The sequence below is a fragment of the Rhinichthys klamathensis genome, unplaced genomic scaffold (genome assembly GCF_029890125.1).
Source record: "Rhinichthys klamathensis goyatoka isolate OS25496 unplaced genomic scaffold, OSU_Roscu_1.1 h1tg000073l_1, whole genome shotgun sequence".
Taxonomy (NCBI): domain Eukaryota; kingdom Metazoa; phylum Chordata; class Actinopteri; order Cypriniformes; family Leuciscidae; genus Rhinichthys; species Rhinichthys klamathensis.
Window position 1 is genome coordinate 188057 of NW_026606616.1, and position 22854 is coordinate 210910.

The window sequence follows — 22854 nt, forward strand, 5'->3', positions numbered from 1 at the left end:
CCCACTTGCAATTGCATGTGAGAAAGCGTTTTGAAAACATTATCCATATAAAACGTATCTCGTTACTTACGTAACCTATGTTCTCTGAATAGGGAACGAGACGCTGCGGAAAGCGCAGTGGGATATCCTCTGGATGTGCCGATTGCCTGAAGCCCTATAGAATCACGCCAATTCATTGGCTGATGGCGCTCGCGCAAAGCTGGCTCCGCCCCGACGCTCTTACGTCGTAGCATGATGAACGCGTGCGCGCCATCTTCTCCTCAGATTTCTCTGCCGAAAAGAAAAACTGTCGGCAGCGCGAGGAGCTTGGCAGCGAACGCAGCGTCTCGTTCCCTATTCAGAGAACATAGGTTACGTAAGTAACCAGAGACGTTCTCTTTCATAGGTTCACTCAACGCTGTGGAAAGCGCAGTGGGAACGAAATACCAAACTCGCCAAGCTAAGCGCTGCCATAACTGGTACCAGACCAAATAATAATAACAACCATGACAGGTTCAAGCAGATAGAACCTGGGAACCTGGAGTCATGTCAAGATCTAAATTATAGAACCTCACAAAGGTGTGCGGAGAGGACCAACCTGCCGCCACACAAATGTCTTGCAAGAGGGCCCCTCTAAAGAGAGCTTGAGAGGAAGCCACACTTCTGGTGGAATGTGCTCTGATGCTAAGAGGTGAAGGCAAACCACGCACCTCGTAAGCCAGCGAAATAGCGTCCGTTACCCAGTGGGAAATCCTTTGCTTTGATGCTGCAAGCCCGCGGCGGCCAGCACCAAAACATACCAAGAGCTGGTTTGATTTCCTCCAACCGCCTGAGCGATCTACATACAACTTCAAAGAACGGACCAGGCAGAGCAAGTTAAGTTTCCTTTCTTCCTCAGAGGCAAAAGGAGGAGGGTGGAAAGCGTTAAGGTTAACAACCTGAGAGCGGAACGCCGTGGAAAGAACCTTGGGTACATACCCCGACCTCGGCCTCAAAGTAACCCTAACCAGGCCAGGAGCGAAGTCCAAGCATGACTCACTAATAGAGAGAGCCTGCAAATCCCCCATCCGCTTTAATGAAGATAAAGCTAACAAAAGAGCAACCTTAAGAGTCAGAATCCGCTCAGGGGCTGACTCCAAGGGCTCGAAGGGAGCCTCTGACAAACCCTCCAGGACGACTGACAGGTCCCACGAGGGAACACTAGGGGGGCGAGCCGGTTTTAGGCGCCTAACCCCACGCATGAAGGCCGAAACTAACCTCAGTTTCCCCAAGGGAATCTCATCTGATTCTCTATGAGCGGCAATAGCTGCGACATATACTCTGAGAGTGGTAGTGGCCGCTCCGGAAGCAAACTTTTCCTGCAGGAATTCCAGCACTGTGCCTACTGGGCAGTTAACTGGGTTCCTATCATGTGCTAAGCACCATGCCTCGAACACCCTCCACTTGGAGGAATATAGCCTCCTCGTTGAAGGGGCTCTAGCATTCGCAATGGTCTCCTGAACGTCAGTTGGGAGATCAAAGCTTAAAGGTAACGGCCTCTGATAGGCCAAACGTACAGCTTCCAAATGTCGGGGCGAGGATGCCATATCCTGCCCTGAAGCTGGGAAAGCAGGTCCTCCCTGACCGGTATCTCCCAGGGGGAGGATTCCAACAGAGGGATCAGCTCCGAAAACCATGGCTGGGACGGCCAGAATGGGGCTACCAGAAGGAGGCGGACTCCGCTCTCCCTCACTCTGGACAGAACCGCCTGGATCAGCTTGATGGGCGGGAAGGCATAGAGTTTCTGCATCGGCCAAGGGTGGGCGAACGCATCTATCCCCAACGGAGCTGGAGGGCTCAGAGAGAACCAAAGCGGGCATTGGGACGACTCCTGAGATGCAAAGAGGTCCACTTCCGCTTTCCCGAACACCTCCCAGATCAGGGCCACCGTCTGGCGGTTCAACATCCATTCCCCAGACCTGAGCTTCTGCCTCGACAGAAAATCTGCTGCGAGGTTCAGAATCCCTGGGACATGAACTGCTCTCAGAGAGAGGAACTTGTCCTGGGACCACAGGAGAAGGTGACGCGCATGCCTGTCTAGGGTGCGCGATCGTGAACCCCCCTGTCTGTTTACATGGGACACTACTGCCATATTGTCCGTTCTGACAATGACATGGTGTCCTTCGAGGAAAGGGAGAAAGTGGCAAAGAGCCAGGAAGACAGCCCTCAGCTCCAAGCTGTTTATGTGCCACGAGAGGGTCTCGCCAGTCCAAACCCCACTTGCTGGCCTGCCCTCGAAAACCGCTCCCCATCCGGTCAGAGAGGCATCCGTCGTAACCATCTGGCGACGGAATACCGCACCCATACCGACTCCTTTCTGAAGGAAGAGGGGGTCCCGCCAGATTGACAGGGCGCGAAAGCAACTGCGCGACACCTTCAATAGGCGAAGGGCTGGCCCCGTGGGCCGAGCCCCTGAGAGCTTCATCCACCACAGAAAAGGTCTCATGTGGAGTAGCCCCAGAGGTAGCACAGGGGAGGCCGCGGCCATAAGGCCCAGAAGTCTGCGGCAGGTGCTCACGGAAACATGCTGGCCTAGTGCAAAACGGGACAGACATGTCACCAGACTGGAAATCCGTGCAGGAGCCAAACGGGCCTGCATAAGAACGGAGTCCATGCGTACCCCCAAGAAAACCGTGTTCTGAGCTGGAGTAAGAACGCTCTTCTCCGTATTCAACCTCAAACCGAGAGACTGAATATGACGGAGGACAATGTCCCTGTGGTGAGTCAGCAACTCTCTGGAGTGGGCTAAAAGGAGCCAATCGTCCAGGTAGTTGAGTATATGGATGCCCTGGAGCCGCAGCGGGGCCAGAGCAGCATCCATACACTTTGTGAACGTCCTTGGCGCTAGAGCGAGGCCAAAGGGGAGGACCCTGTACTGGTACGCTTTTTCTCCAAAGGCGAACCTGAGGAACTTCCTGTGTCGCCGTACGACCTGGATGTGGAAATAAGCATCCTTGAGGTCTATCGTCACGAACCAGTCCCCCAGCCGGATATGAGATATGATGGCCTTCAGCGTCAACATTTTGAATTTTCCCTTGTAAAGAGAGAAATTCAACCGGCGAAGATCTAGTATCGGCCGCAGGCCGCCCCCCTTCTTCGGGACCAGGAAGTAACGGCTGTAGAAGCCCTGTTCGACTTCCCCCGAAGGAATCTCTTCTATCGCCCCCTTCAGCAGAAGGGATGAAATCTCCTGCTGTAGTACAGAAGCCTGAGCGGCGCTGTCGACTACAGTAGGAAAGACCCCGTTGAAGCAGGGGGGGTTGCGACAAAACTGAAGCGTGTAGCCGAGCCGAACTGTGCGAAGGATCCAAGGCGATACCCCTGGTAAACGCTCCCATTCTTGAACGAAATGTGATAGAGGGAGAGGAGTGTTGCAGTGCAAGGGACATACCTGAGGTAGGGTGTCGCGCTGGTTCCCATGGGGAGGCGCGGATGACCGTGGAGGAGAGTGCTTGGCGTCCTGACACGTACTGGGGGGTACCACCACCTGGATAGAAGTAACTGGGTCCGCCTGCTCCAGAGGAAAACGAACTGTGCCTCCGAGGAAGCGATTGGCGGGTGTAACGTGCACCGGGAGCGAGGGGAGAAAGCAAGACGCGTCTCCTTCCTCCTGCGCCGGACTGGGTGAAGAGAGTGAAACAGGACCTGCACTTCGAAACACGCTGGGTGGCGAAGGTGACAAGGTTGGATGAGGAGAGCCGGGTGGAGGAGGGCAGAAACGCTTGCGCGGTCTGTCCCAACCTCGTAGATCTGGTGAGGCTCTCCTCCTTCTGACCTGCGGGTCAGGAACGGCTCGAGGAGGCTGGAGCGGCCGATTTGTTGGACCGCTTCAGCTGAAGGCGCTTGTGAGGGCGCTGGCGGGGAAATGGACGACCTCGGGCTCCCCAGACCGTAGTTGGAGGGTGGTGAGCCGGGTCACTCCTGCTAGTAGGGAATTCAGCCCTATGAGCAGAGCGTTCTCGGGTTTGAGAAGGGGAAGGGTTGGAGTCTCTTGGCCCTCTGACCCTCCTGGGTATAAACTGCCTGAACGCGGCCGACTGAGACTTAGCGGCGCGGAACTTCTCAACCACCGTGTTGACCGCCTCCCCGAAAAGACCTGAGAGGGAGATAGGGGCATCCAGGAGGAAACTCTTATCCTTGTCTCGGATCTCCGTGAGATTCAACCAGAGGTGGCGCTCTGCAGCAACCGAGCCCGCCATAGAGCGACCAACAGCCCGAGCAGTGTGTTTGGTGGCTCTTAGGGCCAGATCTGTGGCTTTGCGAAGCTCTTTGACAGCTTCGGGCGTCAGTCCCTCTCTTTCATCCATGTCCTTCAAGACGTCCGCTTGGTAGGCTTGAAGGATGGCCATGGTATGCAGGGCCATGCCTGCTTGACCAGCCGCCATGTAAGACTTCCCAATAAGGGAGGAAGTAGTCCTACAAGCCTTGAAAGGAAGAAGGGGACGCGCCTTCCAGGACGGTGCAGACGACGGGGGCGAGGTGGTTAGCCAGCGTGTCCTCGACCGCTGGAATAGCGGAATAACCCTGCTCCACAAAACCCACAAGGTTGGTGAAGTCAGCGGCTGCCGCGTTAGTTAGGCGTGCGGAGAAAGGCTGCTTCCAGGATCTGGAGATCTCGTGATACAGATCGCTGAAAAAGGGCAGCTTTCTTCGCTCTGGCCTAGAATTAGGGCCACGTAGGAACCTCTCGTCGAGTTTGGACGATTGAGACTCGCGGGGCTCATCAGGCCAGTCAATAGAGAGCTTTTCTGTAGCGCGCGACAGCACGTCAATAAGCTCAGTGTAGGCCGGAGTAGGCCGCGCGTCCTGGCCGCTAGGCGGGATAACGTCATCAGCCAAAGCAGGCCCGAAATCCTCGGAGTCGGAGGCTGCAGTGTAAATCACGTCATCCAGACCGAAAGAAACCGATTCGCGGGCTCCCGGGCTGGGACATAAATAATCATGCGCGAATTCAACCGCGCCGCGTGCGTGCTCGGGAGAGGGAGGGAGAGAAAGGGCGAGGCCCGTCTGCTCATACTCAATATCCTCGAGCTCAACATCCGAGCCCCAGGCCGCGGATCCACGAGAGGCCTCAGCAGTCTCTGGAGCGCGACGGGGGGGAACGAATGACTCCTTCTCAAAAACCGCGAGTCTAGAGCGGAGGGTTTTGAGAAGGAGATTGTCACAAAATTTACATTTCGACAATCCCAATACAGCCTCACGCGCATGCGAAAAACCCATACATTTAACACACTTACTGTGAGGGTCGTCGTTCGAGATAAAACGAACGCATGGCGGAGAGCAGCGTCGATAATCCATGACACTTCACTGTAAGGAGAACAGAGTTCCACTTATACCAGTCGCTGAAGTGTCGAGACGAAAGCTGAAGTTGAATTTGAAGAATTCGGGCTCAGAAAAACCGAACGAAGGGCGAGATGTGACCGCTTCGTGAAGGCAGAGAAATCTGAGGAGAAGATGGCGCGCGCGCGTTCATCATGCTACGACGTAAGAGCGTCGGGGCGGAGCCAGCTTTGCGCGAGCGCCATCAGCCAATGAATTGGCGTGATTCTATAGGGCTTCAGGCAATCGGCACATCCAGAGGATATCCCACTGCGCTTTCCGCAGCGTTGAGTGAACCTATGAAAGAGAACCATCACTTACAAAGCTTTATGAAATCATTCATTTATGGTTTGTGATGCCGCTGCTGTCAGATCCAATGATGACTTTCATCTTTCAACAAAAGTTGAAACACTCCATTACACTGTCCCTCACTGACAAAACAAAATGCTCCGAACAAACATATAATCCTTCAACACGATCCGGGACGCCATAAAAACAAACCATCACTTGTTTCCAATGCTGGGATCCTTCTGAAGTCTGTGCAGTACAAAGACACAAACAATATGTTTAAAACATCTTCCACTCTTCCATTTGTCCTGTTGTTGACAGACTCAAGTGAACGCACATCTGTATGCAGTGTTTATAATGGGTTCTATTTGCTTTTGACGCGACGCTCACATCCGATATAAACAAATGTCAACCGTTAAGTGACTGAATGCCAGTGGGCGGGGCCTATCGGTGCGATGAGGTATTTGTCAATGTTTCGCTCTGGAGGCAGTCATATGCAAATGTATTTTCCTGTGTGATGTCACAGGTCACCCAATATCAAAACGAGCTGTTTATGGTGCTTGATTAAACAAATGCTTGGTTTATAATGAGGAAGACGTTTTAAAGGGATAGTTCACCCAAAAATGAAAATTCTGTCAGTATTTACTCACCCTCATGTTGTTCCAACCCCGTAAGACTTTCGTTCATCTTCGGAACACGAATTAAGATATTTTTGATGAAATCTGAGAGCTGGATCACTCCTCCATACTAGTGCATAGGCTTCTTCAGGGATTGAACTTGCCGGCCTCGAAAAGTTATTAAAGATATCGTTAAAGTAGTCCAAGTGACTACAGTGGCTCAATCTTAAGTTTATCAAGCGACGAGAATACTTTTTGTGCGAAAAAAAAATAAAAATAACGACTTTATTTCAACTATTCATTTCCTTCTCTTTGGGCCTCTAGTCAGTTAACGTAGTGTGATTCCGTAGAGCTACGTCACACGTAGGCTCACTATTGGCCGACGCTGGTCATGTGTGTGATGCGTGTGAAGTACAACAACAGAAGCTTACGCTATTACACTAGTGAACTGACTCGAGGCCCACAGAGAAGGAAATGAATAGTTGAAATAAAGTCGTTATTTTTGTGTTTTTTTGCGCACAAAAAGTATTCTCGTCGCTTGATAAACTTAAGATTGAGCCACTGTAGTCACTTGGACTATTTTAACGATGTCTTAAATAACTTTTACGAGGCCAGCAAGTTCAATCCCTGAAGAAGCCTATGGACTAGTATGGAGGAGTAATCCAGCTCTCAGATTTCATTTTCAAAAATATCTTAATTCGTGTTCCGAAGATGAACGAAGGTCTTACGGGGTTGGAACAACATGAGGGTGAGTAATTACTGACAGAATTTTCATTTTTGGGTGAACTAACCCTTTAAGCTGCTTTAATGGTAGAAAGTATCAAGGCAAATATGATTTCAATTGTCATGACCCCTTTAGGATTTAATGACAATAAAATGTATGCATTAAAGATATTTGAAAAGTAGCGAAAAATAAATCATGAAGGCATTGGGAACATTTTCAAAAATGTTAGTATTTGTTTCTGATTTGACTTCAAAGAATCCAAACCCAGAGAAGGACAAGCCCCCTTGCAATGCCCAGGACCTGGAGGACTGTGACATGTTTCCGGAGGACAGCTCTACACTGATGCGCTTTGATGGTGCCACTCTGAAGCCCACCCATGTGGTAAGGCCACAGAAATACAATAGAGTGAAACAGTAGGGTTTCGGACGGAAAATAATTTTTAAAAATAACTTTTTTTAAGACAGGCCTACTGTGAGTTTAGAGGTTGTCATTCAATGGTATGCGCTTTTGATGAATCTATCTGTTCATATTATTTCAATGTATTTTTTTTAAACAATCGTGTTTAACAGGTGAATTTATGGTGAGAAACTACATTACCCATGATGCTGTACAGAAATTTCCGCTAATCAGAGAGTCAAAACACAGAGCTTGCAGAGATAACACACACTCTGAAAAATGCTGGGTTGTTTTAACCCATGTTTGGGTCAAATATGGACATGTTTAAATACAATTTTAACCCCAACAGTTGGGTTGAAAGAACCAAGCATTTTTTTTAGATTTCTCTCATAAAGCAATCTAAATTATGTAATCGAGTCGGTTTCACCTCGCTCTCAAAATACTTAAATAGGTGTATATATTTACATTTTGCAATACATGTAAAATATATTATTTATACAGAAATAATAAACTTTAAATGAGTAGTTTTATATTATCTTCATAAAAAAAAAATATCTTGTAAAATTAAATTAATATTGGTTCATGGGATTGGAGTTCTTTCCCTCAATAAAGCCATTAAGTAAATTAAGTCTTGCACGTTGTCTTTTTGTCCATTTTTTTGCTTCAACTCAAAGGTTTTAATGTTGTGATTTACCTCGTAGCTAGTTGGTTTGTTTTATTGCTTATAACAGTTTAACTTTAAAATATCTCTATGTGAGAAATGAATGGAAAAAAATACTTGAAATGAAACCAACACAGCTGAAAAAGTGGGCAGGCACTGTTGCACTCTATAGGCTGGTAGAATGGCAATTGGCATAAAACACCTTTAAATGGCAAGGCCTTCAAAGTCCAGATATTGTCTGTAATTTTTCAGGTATATTTCGCATAATCATTTTAGGTGTAAATAATTGTCCAGACCATGGTTGCACTGCTGTTATTTGATTCCTCTCAACCAGTAAAAGCAGCAAGTACCATATGACAACTTCATGTGTACATGTTGAGGTATACTGTATGCATGTTTAGATATTAAACCTTAATTTAAACAGCATGGCACAGTGTGGGAAAACTACATTTATTTAATTTCATTAACATATTTCATTATTAGCTTAAGTTGAGCATTAAGCATTTTTATATTGGAAGATCAATGAATTTCTTATGTACCCCCGGCATGTTGGTGACCTGAGCGACCACCTATATCACCTACAGGACCAGTTGGTTCTGCTTTAGAAAATTGCGGCAGTAGTTTAAAAAAAACAAAAAAAACATAATCTGGTGTGATTGTAAAGATTTCATTGCTTTCAAATCAATGTTTAAATTGCTACTGGCCTAACGCAGCTGTTATTTTGTTCAAGTTCCCATAAGAGGCTCATGATGTGCTTTAAGAGAGTGTGAGTACAAGCACAATATTGATTTTTCTCTCCTGGCATCTTGTGCTGCAAGTAACATTCCTGCACTTGATGGTTCAGCACAATCTAGCGCTAACTGTCTCTTTGACATGTAATCAAGGAATCAGTCACCTAAAAGTGAAGTGGCTGAAAGCAAAGTCAGTAGTACTATGATGGCTTACTACTTAGATTGCAATAGGTCTTTTGTGCCAGAAATCTCATTTAATCACAAGAAATAATTTTCCCTTCTAAACTCCTCAAAGAATTATTTTTATTATCGGTACAGCTGTGATAATCAAGTCAAGTCACTCTAGTTGTTTAGTATATGGATTGAATATACTGTACATATTCATACCTGATGGATACCTCAAGACCTGATTATGAATAGTTAGTAAATGAGAGCTTTTGAAACTCAGTTTCAAGTTCTTTAGTCTTTAATACATTAAATAATAGTAGGAGAGTTGATGGCATCAATTATTTTGAGAAACTTGCTGGATGCTGGATCCAAAATTAGCAGTTGGCATAATTTGAATGAACAATCAAATTATATATAAAATTTAATACAAATTAAATACAAATTACATATACTGTATATACTGTAGGGCTGCCAAACTATAAAAATGTGTAATCTTATTAATTACATGTTGATTTAATTAATCTAACTAATCATAAATCAGTCACACATCATGTTTAGTTGAGACATAACCCCCGCCCCACCCCCCCCCACCCCCCAAAAAAATAATTTAAAGTCATTATTGTGTAAAATGAGAAAAGTATCAAATAAACATTACAAAAAGTAGCTTTAGATAGAAATATTTTATTTGATTCACAAAAAAAAACTGAAAAAAAAACTACAACATTCAACTACAATGACCATGTTTTTGTTTTTTAGAAGCTGCATCTGAATTGGAATTTAGATATATTTATAGATCGTTTATTCAGCTCAGAGGTGGCAGGAATGCATTTACACTGCAGTTACAATTGCATTAATAATACAATGAGATTCATAGGTTTTAAATGGGCATTAAAGGGATAGTTCACCCAAAAATGAAAATTCTGTCATCATTTACCCTCCCTCATGTCGTTTCAAACCTGTACGACTTACTTTCTTCTGTGGAACATAAAAGATCAGTTACACAAAAGAGTTTTTTTTTTTTTTTTTTATACAATGGAAGTCAATGGGAACCAAAATCTTCAAAATATCTTATGTTCCACAAAATAAAGTAAGCCATACAGGTTTGGGGAAAAAAAATGGGAAAAAAAAATTGGGGGGGGGGGGGAAACTTGACACTTAAAATACACAGGGCAACTGTTTGCTACTAGGCATTTACATATATTCATTTGGCAAACACTTTTATCCAAAGGGTTTGACTCAACTATTATTATTAATAATAATAATAATAAAAAATACAATAAAAGTATTATTATTATATTATTATTATCCATTAATTATCATCGTCTTCTGCCTTTGTATTGTAACTCAATATAGGTCTTCTCATCCTACATTTTACTTTTGCCTGTACATGCAGTACATTTTGTAAAGGCTTTCAAATGTTTTTTTTCTTTTGCCATAGAATAAAATTCCCAGTAAGACACCCCCCTACTACTACTACTAATTTCGTCTCTTCCTCTCACTTCTAAATCACTTGCATGGATGCAGCGAAAAACACTGACCTTTTCCTGAGTGCACTCTCTCACAGATTGCCAAGCCGCCTCTCTCCAGGTTCTGAGTAGAGCCGTTCCCACGTCGACCTCTTCAGAGATTTCAGATTGCATGTTTGTTTCCCCTTAGTGGGTGCTGGAGCAGACCTGAAAGAACTTGTATTTCTTTTTGTGTTCCTGAAGAGTCGCACCTCTCTTTAGAGACACACACTCATCTTTCAACTGAAGCCATGACAGCAGCAAGTAAAGGAGAGGGTTTGACATTTACTGTATATCTGAATGATATGTATCTCAAGAGCTCATCACCACCATTTGAGATGAGCTTTTCCGCTAAACATAAACAGAAAAATACTCGAGATGCAGTGATGGATGGTTATTTTAATATTTGAGATGAGATCTGTAGTAAATGAACGCGTAACCCATCACCTATGACTTGAATATATATATTTTTAAACGTGCATGAATTTCGTTTGTGGAACAAAAAATTAGATAAGAAAAAGAAAAAAAGTGTTTTTTTTTCCCCAAAATGGTTTTGGACCTTAAGAGTCTTTCAAAATATTTTTTTTTTTTTGTGTCAGAAGGTTTTGGAATGATGCTAATTAAGAATTTTGGGCAAACTATTCGATTTATTATTTTAAAGACTCAAAATCATTTTCAAAATGTAAGATTTTGGCATTGACACAAACGCTTCACGATTCAATTCGATTACCAAGCCAGCATTAGTGAATCAATTTCGATTTACTCTTGCGGTAAACTATACAGGTAACCCCAGTTGGTACATCACTATAATATTAAAGCTTACAATTACCTGATTTAATGACATAATTATGTTTCTACTCGTTTTAAAAAATATATAAACATTTAAATGGTGGCCATTAGAAAAAAATAACGGATTTATTCAAACATAGGCCTACATTAATTGAAGAACAGGTTAAGTAGAAATACAGCGAATATGGCGGCAAAGGAGAAGTGCTCACTAACACAGATTTAGACAGATTTGTGAACAATATTTGAGAGAAATAGGCCTTTTGTGTACATAGAAAAAGTCTTAGATCTTTGAGTTCAGCTCATGAAAAATGGGGCCAAAAACTAAACTGTTGCGTTTATAATTTTGTTCAGTGTATATTAGGTCATAGAAATGTCAGCTGACAAGAAAGTTGTTGGAATCACTGCATTGTAGGTAAATATGAAATGCTGTGAAGAATTTGTACATTTTAATGTATTATTATTTTTTATTTTTTGTTATTTTTTTATATAACGCCTTTAACCAAGGCGCTGAACAATTTTTAAACTAAATGGTACATTGAAAAGAAAAGGCTGAAGGAAGAAGGTACGTTTATTGGGCAAGGGTGAGTAAGTAGGGTGGTGCTACAGTGAGAACAGAGGCTATGGCAGGGTTGGGCAAGCAATCAGAGTACTGACCAGGGGTTAGGGGCTAGGATACGCAGTGGGATGGGCTAGGGTGAAAAGATGAGGGGGGGGGGGGGGGGGGGGAGTATTTATTTTTTTGATGGGTTGATAATGAGGTATTGGCGAGCCATCCAAGATTGGATTGCAGTCAAATGAGCAGCCCTGGGGAACACCAACAGTCAGAGGGCAGGGGGGAGAAGTGAAGCTGTTGAAAGCAACAGCAGAGGTGCGGGAAGATAGGTATGAGTGCAACCAGCTAAGGGTGTTCCAGAAATGCCGAGGTTGGAAAGGGTGGAGAGGAGAATGGGATGATCGACTGTGTCAAAGGCAGAGGAGAGATCAAGGAGAATGAGAATTGAAGAGAGGCCAGCATGGAGAGGAGTTGGCCAGATGATTCTGGACAGTAAGGAGAGCAGTCTCGGGGGACTGGGAAGGACAGAAACCAGATTGGAATCGGGGGTAGAGGGAGTTGACGGATATGTATTGTGATAGGCGTACGTGAACTAGACGCTCAAGGAGTTTTGAAAAATATGGAAGAAGAGAGATTGGGCAGTAGTTGGCAGGGCAGGCAGGGTCGAGAGTGGGATTTCTTTAACAGAGGAACAGATGATAGCTGATTTAAAAGCAGCAGGGCAGATACCAGTGGACAGGGAGGGGTTAAAGAGGGAGACTAGATAGGAGAGGATAAGAGGGAGTAGTTGGGGTAAGAGGGAACCAGGGACGGGATCCAGGGGGGAAGAGGTTGGGTGGGCCTTTGAAATGATGGAGGAAAGTTCAGAATAAGATGTGGGGGGAAAGTCAGTAAAAATGGCTTTAGGAGCAAATGGAGGTAGAATGGGGAGCTGGGGATGTGTACTAAACTGGGGGAGAGTTTGAAGGTGTAGGCGAATAGTGCTGATTTTGTTGGTGAAATAGTGGGAGAAATCACTAGCAGTGAGGATTGGGTGAAGAAGGGGGACGGAGTAGTTTATTTAGGGTTAAGAAAAGCTGACGGGGATGGGGTCCCAAAGCAGTGATGAGAGTTTGAAAGTAGTCATGTTTGGCTAGTTCCAAAGCAGAGAGGAAATTAGAAAGGAGGGAATGATAGGTTTGGAGGTTCACAGGTGAGGAGAGGACTTCCAGAGTCGCTCACCCCGGCGCAATGAACGTCGATCTGATTTAAGGGAAAGAGTGAGCCATGGTTGAGAAGGCCTATGTGAAGGAGAATAAGGACATAAGGGGGCTAATATGAAGTTGAGGGAAGAGGATAGCGCACTAGATATGGTGGCAGAAGCTAAGTCTGGGTGAAGGGAAGAGAAGTCCGAGATGATGGGAAGCAGCGAAGAGGTCTAGAGTACGGATATTACAACGGAGGACGGAGCAAGGGCAGAGAGGAGGGAGAGGGGAAGGGTAGGGTGAGGGAAAGAAGGAGATGATCAGAGGGAAGTCGGGGGGCAGGTGGATGATGTTACCTTACAGTCAGAGCTTGGTTGTAAAAAACGCGTCCCAGCCGCGGCCTGATGATGTAAATGCCTTCTCCGCCCCCCAGCAGGTTAGAAGCTTCAATACAGGAACGCCATGACACAAAACAGGAAATGCAGACGGTAGACTGCAAGTAGTTGTGAGTTTGAATGTTGAATGAGCGCTACGCGGCGAGCTTGGATGTAAATGGCGTCCCAGCCACGGCCTGATGATCAGTAGCGGAGTGGCAATCGGGAGAGTCGGTTATACATTGCAAGTTCTTAGCAACACACCATCCGGCGGCCTGGTGTGCGGCCGCTGCCTGCTGGTCAAACTGTGCAGCCTCTCTGCTCAACCCGTAAATAAATGCATCGATGCACAGTTTTGTTCGAGTTCTTCAACGGTCTAGTGGTAGATCTTTTCCCAAGCGTGTCAGAGGTTACGGGTTCTAATCCGCACTCGTATAGTTTTTTTTCTCTCTCATCAAAACCTAATATGTTCATCATTGGTTACAGTCTATCATGCAGGGACACGTTTGTGTGCATTTTATTTTGTCTCACCGGAACGAATGGAGATTCTCCGGAACGGCGATAGATTGAAGAGCACGTCCGAGTGAAGACTGTGAGCGAGCCACAAGAGAACACTGTATCCATGCAACTGATCGAAGCAGAAACGAGCTCTCAGCTTGATTTAAAAAACAAAATATTTTAGCGCTAGATCTCTTATTTAATCGCGAACTAAATGACTGCTCTGCTAGTTAACTGGAGATGTTCTTTTTATTTGTATTAGTTAGCCTACATCCGTGCCTCAATGTGGTGGGGAACAATATCGATCCTGAGTAAAAGTGGTGGGGACATGTCCCACCTGCAAATTACACCTATGATGACGACGACTTCACTGGATCTAAACAAATCAACCCCCCCCCCCCTACCCCCCACGAGGGCCGGTGGTCTACAAAATTTCCCACTCCTACAAAATCTCCCACTCCCACACTGCTGATGATGTAAATGCCTGCTCCGCCTCCAGCAGCATGAGCGTGGATGGCGCAAGCAGAAGCACGCGCCAGCAGCTCGACCACGCGTCGCATCCTCTCCGCTCCGTTACCGCCATCTCAGCAACCGGGACGCAGCATTGCTCGACACATCTGTGTGTTTGTTGTTGTTGTCAATGGCAGATCCGGTTTCTCCTCTCCGTTGTCTTTCTGGTTGTCTTTTTGTGTTGAAAGTCTCCAAGAAAGAGAAAGAAAAGATTCTCCACAAAAAGCCGTTCGTGAGGCAGAAACATGATCTCAGACCCGATGAAGAAGTCTTCTTCTGAGACAGATGCTTCTCTGACCTCCAGCTCTCAAACACGGATACTCCACCATCAGCATCTTATTCTCTGGACAATCCTGTTGCGAGGCGTCAGATGCATCAGACAATTATGATGATGATCTTTCAGTGCTTCAGATCTTATCAGTGAGGAAAAGTGGTTGGAAATTTGGTCAATGTCGAGGCTGATGATGGCAGAGACTTCTAAGACCCGTATCGCTGTCGGTTTGGCCACATACGATGTAGTGTTTCTCCCATACGCACTGTAATGCGGTAAAGGCGGGTATATCCTCCCTTGCTTCTCTCTGTCTGTGCGACCCTTTCAGCAGAGACAAAGACAAAAGACATTTAAAACATTTAAAAGACAAAAGCCTCCCAAAGACATTAATGCATGGCTAAATGACTCACTGAAACTGAGTGATAATTGAAATAATAAATGTGTTAATCAGGACTTGATTCGATATGGAATGTTAAGAAAACACTTGTTAAAAGTGAAATGATTACTGTACGTAAATCCAGTGATCAAATGCTGTGGGTCTCAGTTTTCACTGATAGTCACATGACTAGTGGCTGGTCTGTTTGTGCAATTCCACAAACCTGGAAGACCTTCTGAATGTATGCAAGCAGTAGGCGTATTTAGAAAAGAAAATTTAAAAGATAAAAAAGTAGTAATAGAGAGAATCTGTCAATTTTTAATATTTGACTGCCATTGTGAGAATAACATGTATTCAGGCTACAGTTACTTTTTTATTGATAACAAGTATTTTAAACTGTAATATAATCTAATTACAAGTACTTAATTTTTGGAATCTAATTACAAATCCAGATTACAAGTAATCACTTACTACCCAGCACTGCCTCTGACTCAAACTTCAAAAAAGTGGTATATCGGTGCATTCCTAATAACTAACAATAAAATGGAAGAGATTATCAGGTTATGTGCGCTTCGCGCTGCCACTTTGCTTGAACTAAAGGCGCTTTATAATTTGTCGCACTAGAGTGCCAAAACAGTATTTATCGTTTGAATTTCATAATAAAATTGTCAGAATTTGAAAGCTGAGATATTGTTCCAGAAATAACAAAGCACAAAGCATATTGCATTTTTTGAGAGGCATGAGAGGCATGTTACAAAGTTTTGTTCATTTATCAACTGAAAACAGCATAGACTGAAAGATCGATTCTTGGGATTTAATAATCGATATCAGTACTTCAAAATGAGAATAAAATCGAGAAATAAATATATTTTTACCCAACCCTATCATTTACTGTTCCTAATTCTGCTGATTAAAAATGTTACGCCAAGGTAAAGTTAATCAGCTGCCTGACATGAAATGTTTTGAATTTTTTGTGGTGGGGTCGGTGTAAATATTTGCATGCCAAGCAGGCAAGCAGAAAAAAAAAATCTTTATTGTTGAGCTCTTCACAACCACTGCGTTCATGAATTAAACATGAGACTGTGTGATGTTCTTGTGAAGCAGTTCTGGCACAGCCAGGTGCCCATTTGTGGAGAGCCATAAACATTTCGACCTCTCACCGAGAGACCAAACAGTAGCAAGTGTGACACTGAACATAATGAAACAGAGATTTTAAGGGCCTTTATTTTAAGACGTGTTTCATTATATGACCTCCTGTTCTCTTTGTGTGCTGCTGTTGACGGCATAAACGTGTACAGGGGTCCGTTACAGTTACTCTCATAAACAATACAGGGAAACATTTCAGAATACCCTCATAATTGCAGTGTCTAGAGTGGTTGGCTTTGTGTGTGACTTTTTATCAAACGAGTTGAGACCGTAGATAACTAGAACGTAAGCTACTTAAGCTCTCTTTGAAAAAGTTGTTCCAAAAGGCAGGCAGCAATATTATGATTTTAAGAAACCTCATTTTGGTTAAAGAAAATTTTAGGATGTTTTGCACTTGCTCAGTGAAGATACATCAATATCTTCCTCTGTTTGCTTGTCTTTAGGATATATTAAGTATATTTTAGTTCATGTGTTCTCAGTTTTCATTTCATGTTTCGTTTCTGTTTCCAGCTTTGCCTGGGTATTCAATTATGCCCTTGTTTGTTTCCATGGTTGTGGATTAATTTCCACCTGTTCCTTGTTCAGTTCCTCCTACTCTTATAGTATTTATAGACACGTGTTTTTTGAGTTCTCAGATTTATGTTCTCGTTTATTCTACAACAGTGGTTTATTTTCCTTTTTTTCTTAGTTTTTTAGTGATGATCCTTGATGAGTTCCTTGTGTAAAAAAATAAAAAGGACAGAATGCAAATAGTCTCTCTTTACTCTCCTTACTCGCCACCACTGTCATAAAAATGTATCTAAAAATAAATCATATACTCACTAAGGCTGTATTTTTTTTATCATAAATGCAATAAAAACAGTAATATTGTTAAATATTATTACAATTAAAAATTACTTTTCTATTTTAATATATTTTAAAATGTAATTTATTCCTGTGATGGCAAAGCTGAATTTCCAGCATCATTACTCCAGTCTTCAGTGTCACATGATCCTTCAGAAATCATTCTAATATTCTGATTTGGTCCTCAAGAAACATTTTTTCTTATAAATGTTAAAAACAGTTGGGCTGCTTAATTTTTGTGGAAACCGTAATACATATTTTTCAGGATTATTTGAATAGAAAGTTCAAAAGAACAGCATTTAATTGAAATATAAATATTTTGTAACATTATGAATGTCTTTACTGTCACTAAATTTAAGTATTATTTTCTTTAAAAAATGTACTGACCCCAAACTTTTGAACGGAAGTATATTATGAACAATTATTATATCATATATGTAATGTTTTTATATTAATATATTTTGTATTATTTAAATATTTTAAAATGATTTATAAATTGAATGAATATAATGTAAATAGTTCACCCAAAAATGTACTCGCCCTCAATCCATCCGAACACAGAGTTATATTAAATAATATCCTGGCTCTTCCCAGCTTTGTAATGGCATTGAATAGTGCCCGAGTCATCCTTCCACCGTGACCAGTATATATGGCCAGTGCCAAAAACCAGTGATTATAGTTTAGAAAGTTATAAATATCGCTATTTTTCTTACAAAAATGCATTGCTTTGCTTCAGAAGGCCTTCATTAACCTCCTGGAACCGTATGGATTACTTTTATGATGGATGGATGCGCTTTTTGGAGATTCAAAAACTTGGGCACTATTGAATGCCATTACAAAGCTGGATAGAGCCAGTATATTATTTAATATAACTCCGACTGTGTTTGGCTGAAAGAAAAGTCCTAGGATGGCTTTAGGGTGAGTAAATTATGGGATAATTTTCATTTTTGGGTGAAAGGATTAAGCTGAAATTGCTACATAAGTGCCCAAAGTAAAATCAAATCTTCCAAAACTTTGGAAGTTGCGGTGCTGCTTTGTGTGGCACACATCGCACAGAATGGCTGCTTATTTAGAGGGTTTCAAATCAGTAACATACAGTATGATGTTTCAGTTAGGATGCTGCCTTAGAAGGCAGTTTTCTGTGAATGCAGGAAAGCTCAAGGCAGCTAACTTTGGGTTAGAATAGAGCTTTCACTGTTCTTTTTGAAATGCAAGGACATAACATTTGTCATTTCAGCTCTAATCTCTGGATGCCAAAACCAAATAATTAATACTTTTGACATCCAAATACATCCTGTAGTATAGAATCACTCATTTCCTTTCTACATAGATAAATATCAGCAATTAAACTAATTCCAGACTAGATCTGAACAGGTTTCTAGAGGTAATTTAGCAGCATTTTGAATGAAAGTGTTGGCAATTTTAAGAGGCATTTGAGCATATAAAGCTGTCATCACTTGTGAATAGCGACCGTCATATATTTGCTTTGAATTTAATGTGCAGTTAGACTAGTGAGCAAAGCAAGATGCATTTTTAAGGAGATGTTGGTAGCTAGCATTCATCAAACGGATTTTAGGACAAGTGTAAAAGCAGAGGTACAAAACCGTCACTTGAGAATTGAAGTCGTAACGCTTATCATTTTCGGTACAACATGAAAACTGTTGTGATCCATAACTAGAGAGACATTTTAAATCATGTCTGTGACTATAATGATTGACTTACAGCTGCCACCATCTTGCATTGCTGTTGTTTACTCTTGATGGTTCAATCCTGCTGTCGTTTCAGATGGGCGCCTCGTAATGGGATCTTTTTATGTATGAAGATCTTTGAAGATCTTTTTCTTTCTCATTTCATTTTCTGCTAGAGAGACAGCATAATAGACAGACAGTACAATGAATAATTGACTCAAAATAATTCAATATCCATTCATATCCATTCTGCTTCTTCAAGAGGCAACAGCACAGAGTATGTATTTTTTTTTTAACAACAAGGTTTAGACAAAATTTTACAAATGCTTTATTTTACAATTTTATTTTATTTTTACAATTTTACTTTATTTTACAATTTCATTTTACAAATGCTTTAACAATGACAATGTTGTAGATCATTTAAATTTGTACATAATGCAAAAATTAGACCAATTTTAAATAGTCTAAATATAAAGAATTAATTGGAACACATCTGATTCTTTTTTTCCTTTTCTTTTTTTAACATATACATTACTGTTAAAAAGTTTGTGGCCAATAGGATTTAAAAAAAATCCTTGTTCAGCAAGGTTGCATTAAATTGATCAAAATTGACAGTAAAGACAAATTAAAGTTGTCCTTTTTAACTTTGTGTTCAGCAAAGTATCCAAAAAATTGGTTTCCGCAAAAAGATTAAGCAGCACAAATGTTTTCAACATTGATAATAATAAGAAATGGTTCTTTAGCAGCAAATTTGGCATATTAGAATGATTTCTGAAGGATCATGTGACTGAAGATTGGAGTTATGATGCTGAAAATTCAGCTTTGCTATCACAGGAATAAATTAAGTTGTAAAATATTTTTTTAAGAATTTTAAAGAAATGGGTAATAATATTTACCAATATTTCTGTTTTACTGTATTTTTGATCAACAAATGCTGCCTTGGTGAACATAAGACACTTCTTTCAAACACATCTTACTTACCAACCCCAAACTTTTAAACGGTAGTGTTTAAAACATTTTTAAAAAGACATACACAGATAATTTTGAATTATTTACATGCCTTTTCTTGACCTTTAGGTGAGCCTAGGAAGCCACCAGTTCCTTTTCTCCGTGCATATTGACCCCTCTGAGGTGCCCGCTTTCTGCTTACGGCACGATGTCGATGCACTGCTCTGGCAGACCCGTACAAACCAGGACAACAATATATGGGAGCACATTTCTACTTTTAACGCACTCGGTAAGACAAGTTGTTTGTGAACACTGTGAAATGTCTTAAAAGCTCTTAAACTTCCATCTTATAGTGATTTTAATTTCTTTTTTTTTTTTTTTGTAATGTCTAATTGGACAGTGAGATGATGTTTTGCTCTAAAACTGTTCTTATAAATCTTCATTCTTTCATCTTATCCCACGTTTAGGTTATGTTCAGGCTTCAAAACGTGATAAAAAGTTTGCGACCTGTGCCCCCAACTTCTCCTACGCAGCTCTTTGTGAGTGCCTCAGGCGTGTCTTCATTTACCGTCAGCCTCTGCCGGTCGACACGGTGCTCTTCAACCGGAAACAGGGTAGGCAGGTCGGGCAGGTCGCCAAACAACAGGTAGCCAACCTGGACACCAATGACCCCGTACTTGGATTCAGGGCCACTAATGAGAGACTGTTTGTCCTGACTGCCAACAACCTGTTTGTGCTGAAAGTGAACAATTAAGATTCTGCTGGATGAATTGACACTTCTGCTCCAGGGTTGGTCGCTGATCATTTGATTTCAGTGGTGTGCTTTCAACTTATCCAAGTACACCACTGTCATATTTCAGGACTGAGTTGGTATGAAATTCTCTGTTGTATCTGTTTTTGTGTGTTAGTACTTGTCTTTACATGTCAAATATTACGCTCATATGCTCCTCCAGAGACACAATCTAGAGCATGAATGTTACATTGCATTCCATTAGAATGTAGATACATAAAATAAATAAGCATCTGTAAGACCCTGTCTGTTTTCCGCTCGGTGTTTTTCAACATTTTGAACACAATCAGTGCAAAAGTTAAAGTATTTACATTTTCCATTGTTTTGTTCCCAGCAGACCACGACCCCATCAGAACACACCTTTTTGACAAAGCAATTATTTCACCAGATATGAGTCAGCAGTCAAAGATCAACAGATACCAAATGCCATGAGAACTCCTCAAAATTGTACAGACAGTTGTGGCATATTTCAGAAAAAACATCTATATTAATTGATCATACATTTAAAATAATAATAATTTAATAATGTTAACTTAAAAAAATATATTTTTCTATATTTTTATTTAGCATTGTATTTTAGAATATATATATATATATATATATAACATTTTATTAATAATGTAATGTTATGATAACATTGTCCTTGTTAAATGTTACATGTACTTAATATAGGAATAACTATACATTATGCATAATTACATACAAGTAACCCTAAATCTGTCAGGCGCTGTGTAGGCTGTAGTAAGCGCATGATCACAAAGGATAACAAAAGGAGTCTTTAATAGTAAATTCGTAATAAACACGTAGGAGAATCACAGGGAAGAAGCTCAGGAAATAACCACGTTTAACAGAAACAGGTGCGTAGAACCAAGGAAACTAACTATGGAAACCAGAACAGGGAAAACAGAACCAAAACACAATCAAACCAAACCAAAATAGAGCATACGCATTATAAAACCATACCCTAACCCTATAGTAAGTACATGTAGTTAATTAATACTACTCAGTAATGTATAATTACACCGTAACAAGGACACCTTAAAATCAAGTGTAACCTAAGTTTTAATTGAACTGGGGTATATATAATATTAATACAAATTTAATAATTTACTTTTTATTGAAAAAAATTACTTGATTTGAACATTTATTTCATTGTTACAGTTAGAAAACTGATTTCAAGGGAAGCTGTAAATTGAACCACTAAGCAACATATTCTTACAGTCTCTCGGTTTGCAATTAATCTCAATAGTCTGTGCAGGCTATTGCATTCTTGTTCTTCACCTTGTGTTACAGATCTTTCTAATATAATTTGTCGGTATAAGGAGATGTGCCTGGGAGATAGATCTTTTTCAGCTGTTTTGTTTAGTGGGGTGAATGTTATTTGTTCAGGCCTCAGATTAAATTGTGTGTTTGTTATTAAATTAGGCTGTGATGTTTGGATTCATTATCTGCACCAGAATCCCCGGACAGCTGAGAGGAAGAGCAGTTCTTCTGATGCATGTAGAGATGTTGGTTTCTGATTGTGGTGTAAATGGACAGTCATCATCAGGTGATGCTCTTAGAATAGTGAAGGCTGAAAGCAAACAGACAGCAAGGAATAATTAAGAATGATCTAATTATTGAAAATTTGCAGCAGATGTTTTGTGCATACATATATTATGTATTTTAGCTGTTAAAGCATTAATTAGCATTAAACAGCTGATGTCTGATTCCTTGCAACTTTGTCACAGGTTTTATCGTAGTTTTTGAACAACTCCATTTGACTTGACTTGGACAAAAACTATGATAAAACCTGTTGGAAAGCATCTTTTGCAGCGATTTTTGTGTGAGCATATCAGTGAACACCCCTGACCACTCGGTGAGTTTAACGTCTTTGTAAACTAAAGTTTAATGGGTTTTAGGAAGGATTGTTCCTGTGCACCTATGCAACCATTGTGGAGGTGGGGGGGGTGCAACCACAGAAACCGAAATTTCTCGGGACAGCAGCATGTGTCCAAATTGTAATCTTAACCGTTCTATTTCATCAGAAACGATCTTAAAACAGGGCTTTAAGTATAAAATACCGAACTTGTCCTTTAATTCTAGTAATATCAATTTTCAAAATCCAATCGATTCCTGGTGAATAAAGTCTTGCCCCACAGTTTTTCTTACTGAATATCCTGTTTCACTCAGAATAGAAATGTCACGTTATTAAAGTCTAATGGGTTGCGAACAGCAATTCATGTTTGACTTTAAATCATTGTTGCAAATGTCTATTCAATTCAGATTTCAAATGGCGTTTCCAACTTTCGTTGTAGTTATGTAAATACGTGTAGCCAACTGCCGAAACATGCACATAAAAACATGGAATAGGATACGAACTGCTGCATGATAAGCAGGGAGAGCCCCTATAGTTCTAGACAGGTGGTGCTGGGGAAGATGGGTGGCTATAGTGAAATTTTCATGGCGTGCTGCACT

At 41.7% G+C, this 22854-nt stretch overlaps 1 protein-coding gene across 1 annotated transcript in view; it reads left to right on the forward strand.

Annotated features, from left to right (window-relative positions):
* The window catches only part of nudcd1 (NudC domain containing 1), a 44620-nt gene extending 23980 nt beyond the window's left edge, over positions 1-20640 (forward strand). The window contains exons 8-10 of the mRNA XM_056250689.1: positions 7222-7347; positions 19737-19896; positions 20075-20640. Coding sequence (XP_056106664.1) covers positions 7222-7347; positions 19737-19896; positions 20075-20361 — 573 coding nt within the window. The 3' untranslated portion in view covers positions 20362-20640. The remainder of the gene's footprint in view (positions 1-7221; positions 7348-19736; positions 19897-20074) is intronic.
* The last annotated feature ends 2214 nt before the right edge of the window (positions 20641-22854 follow it).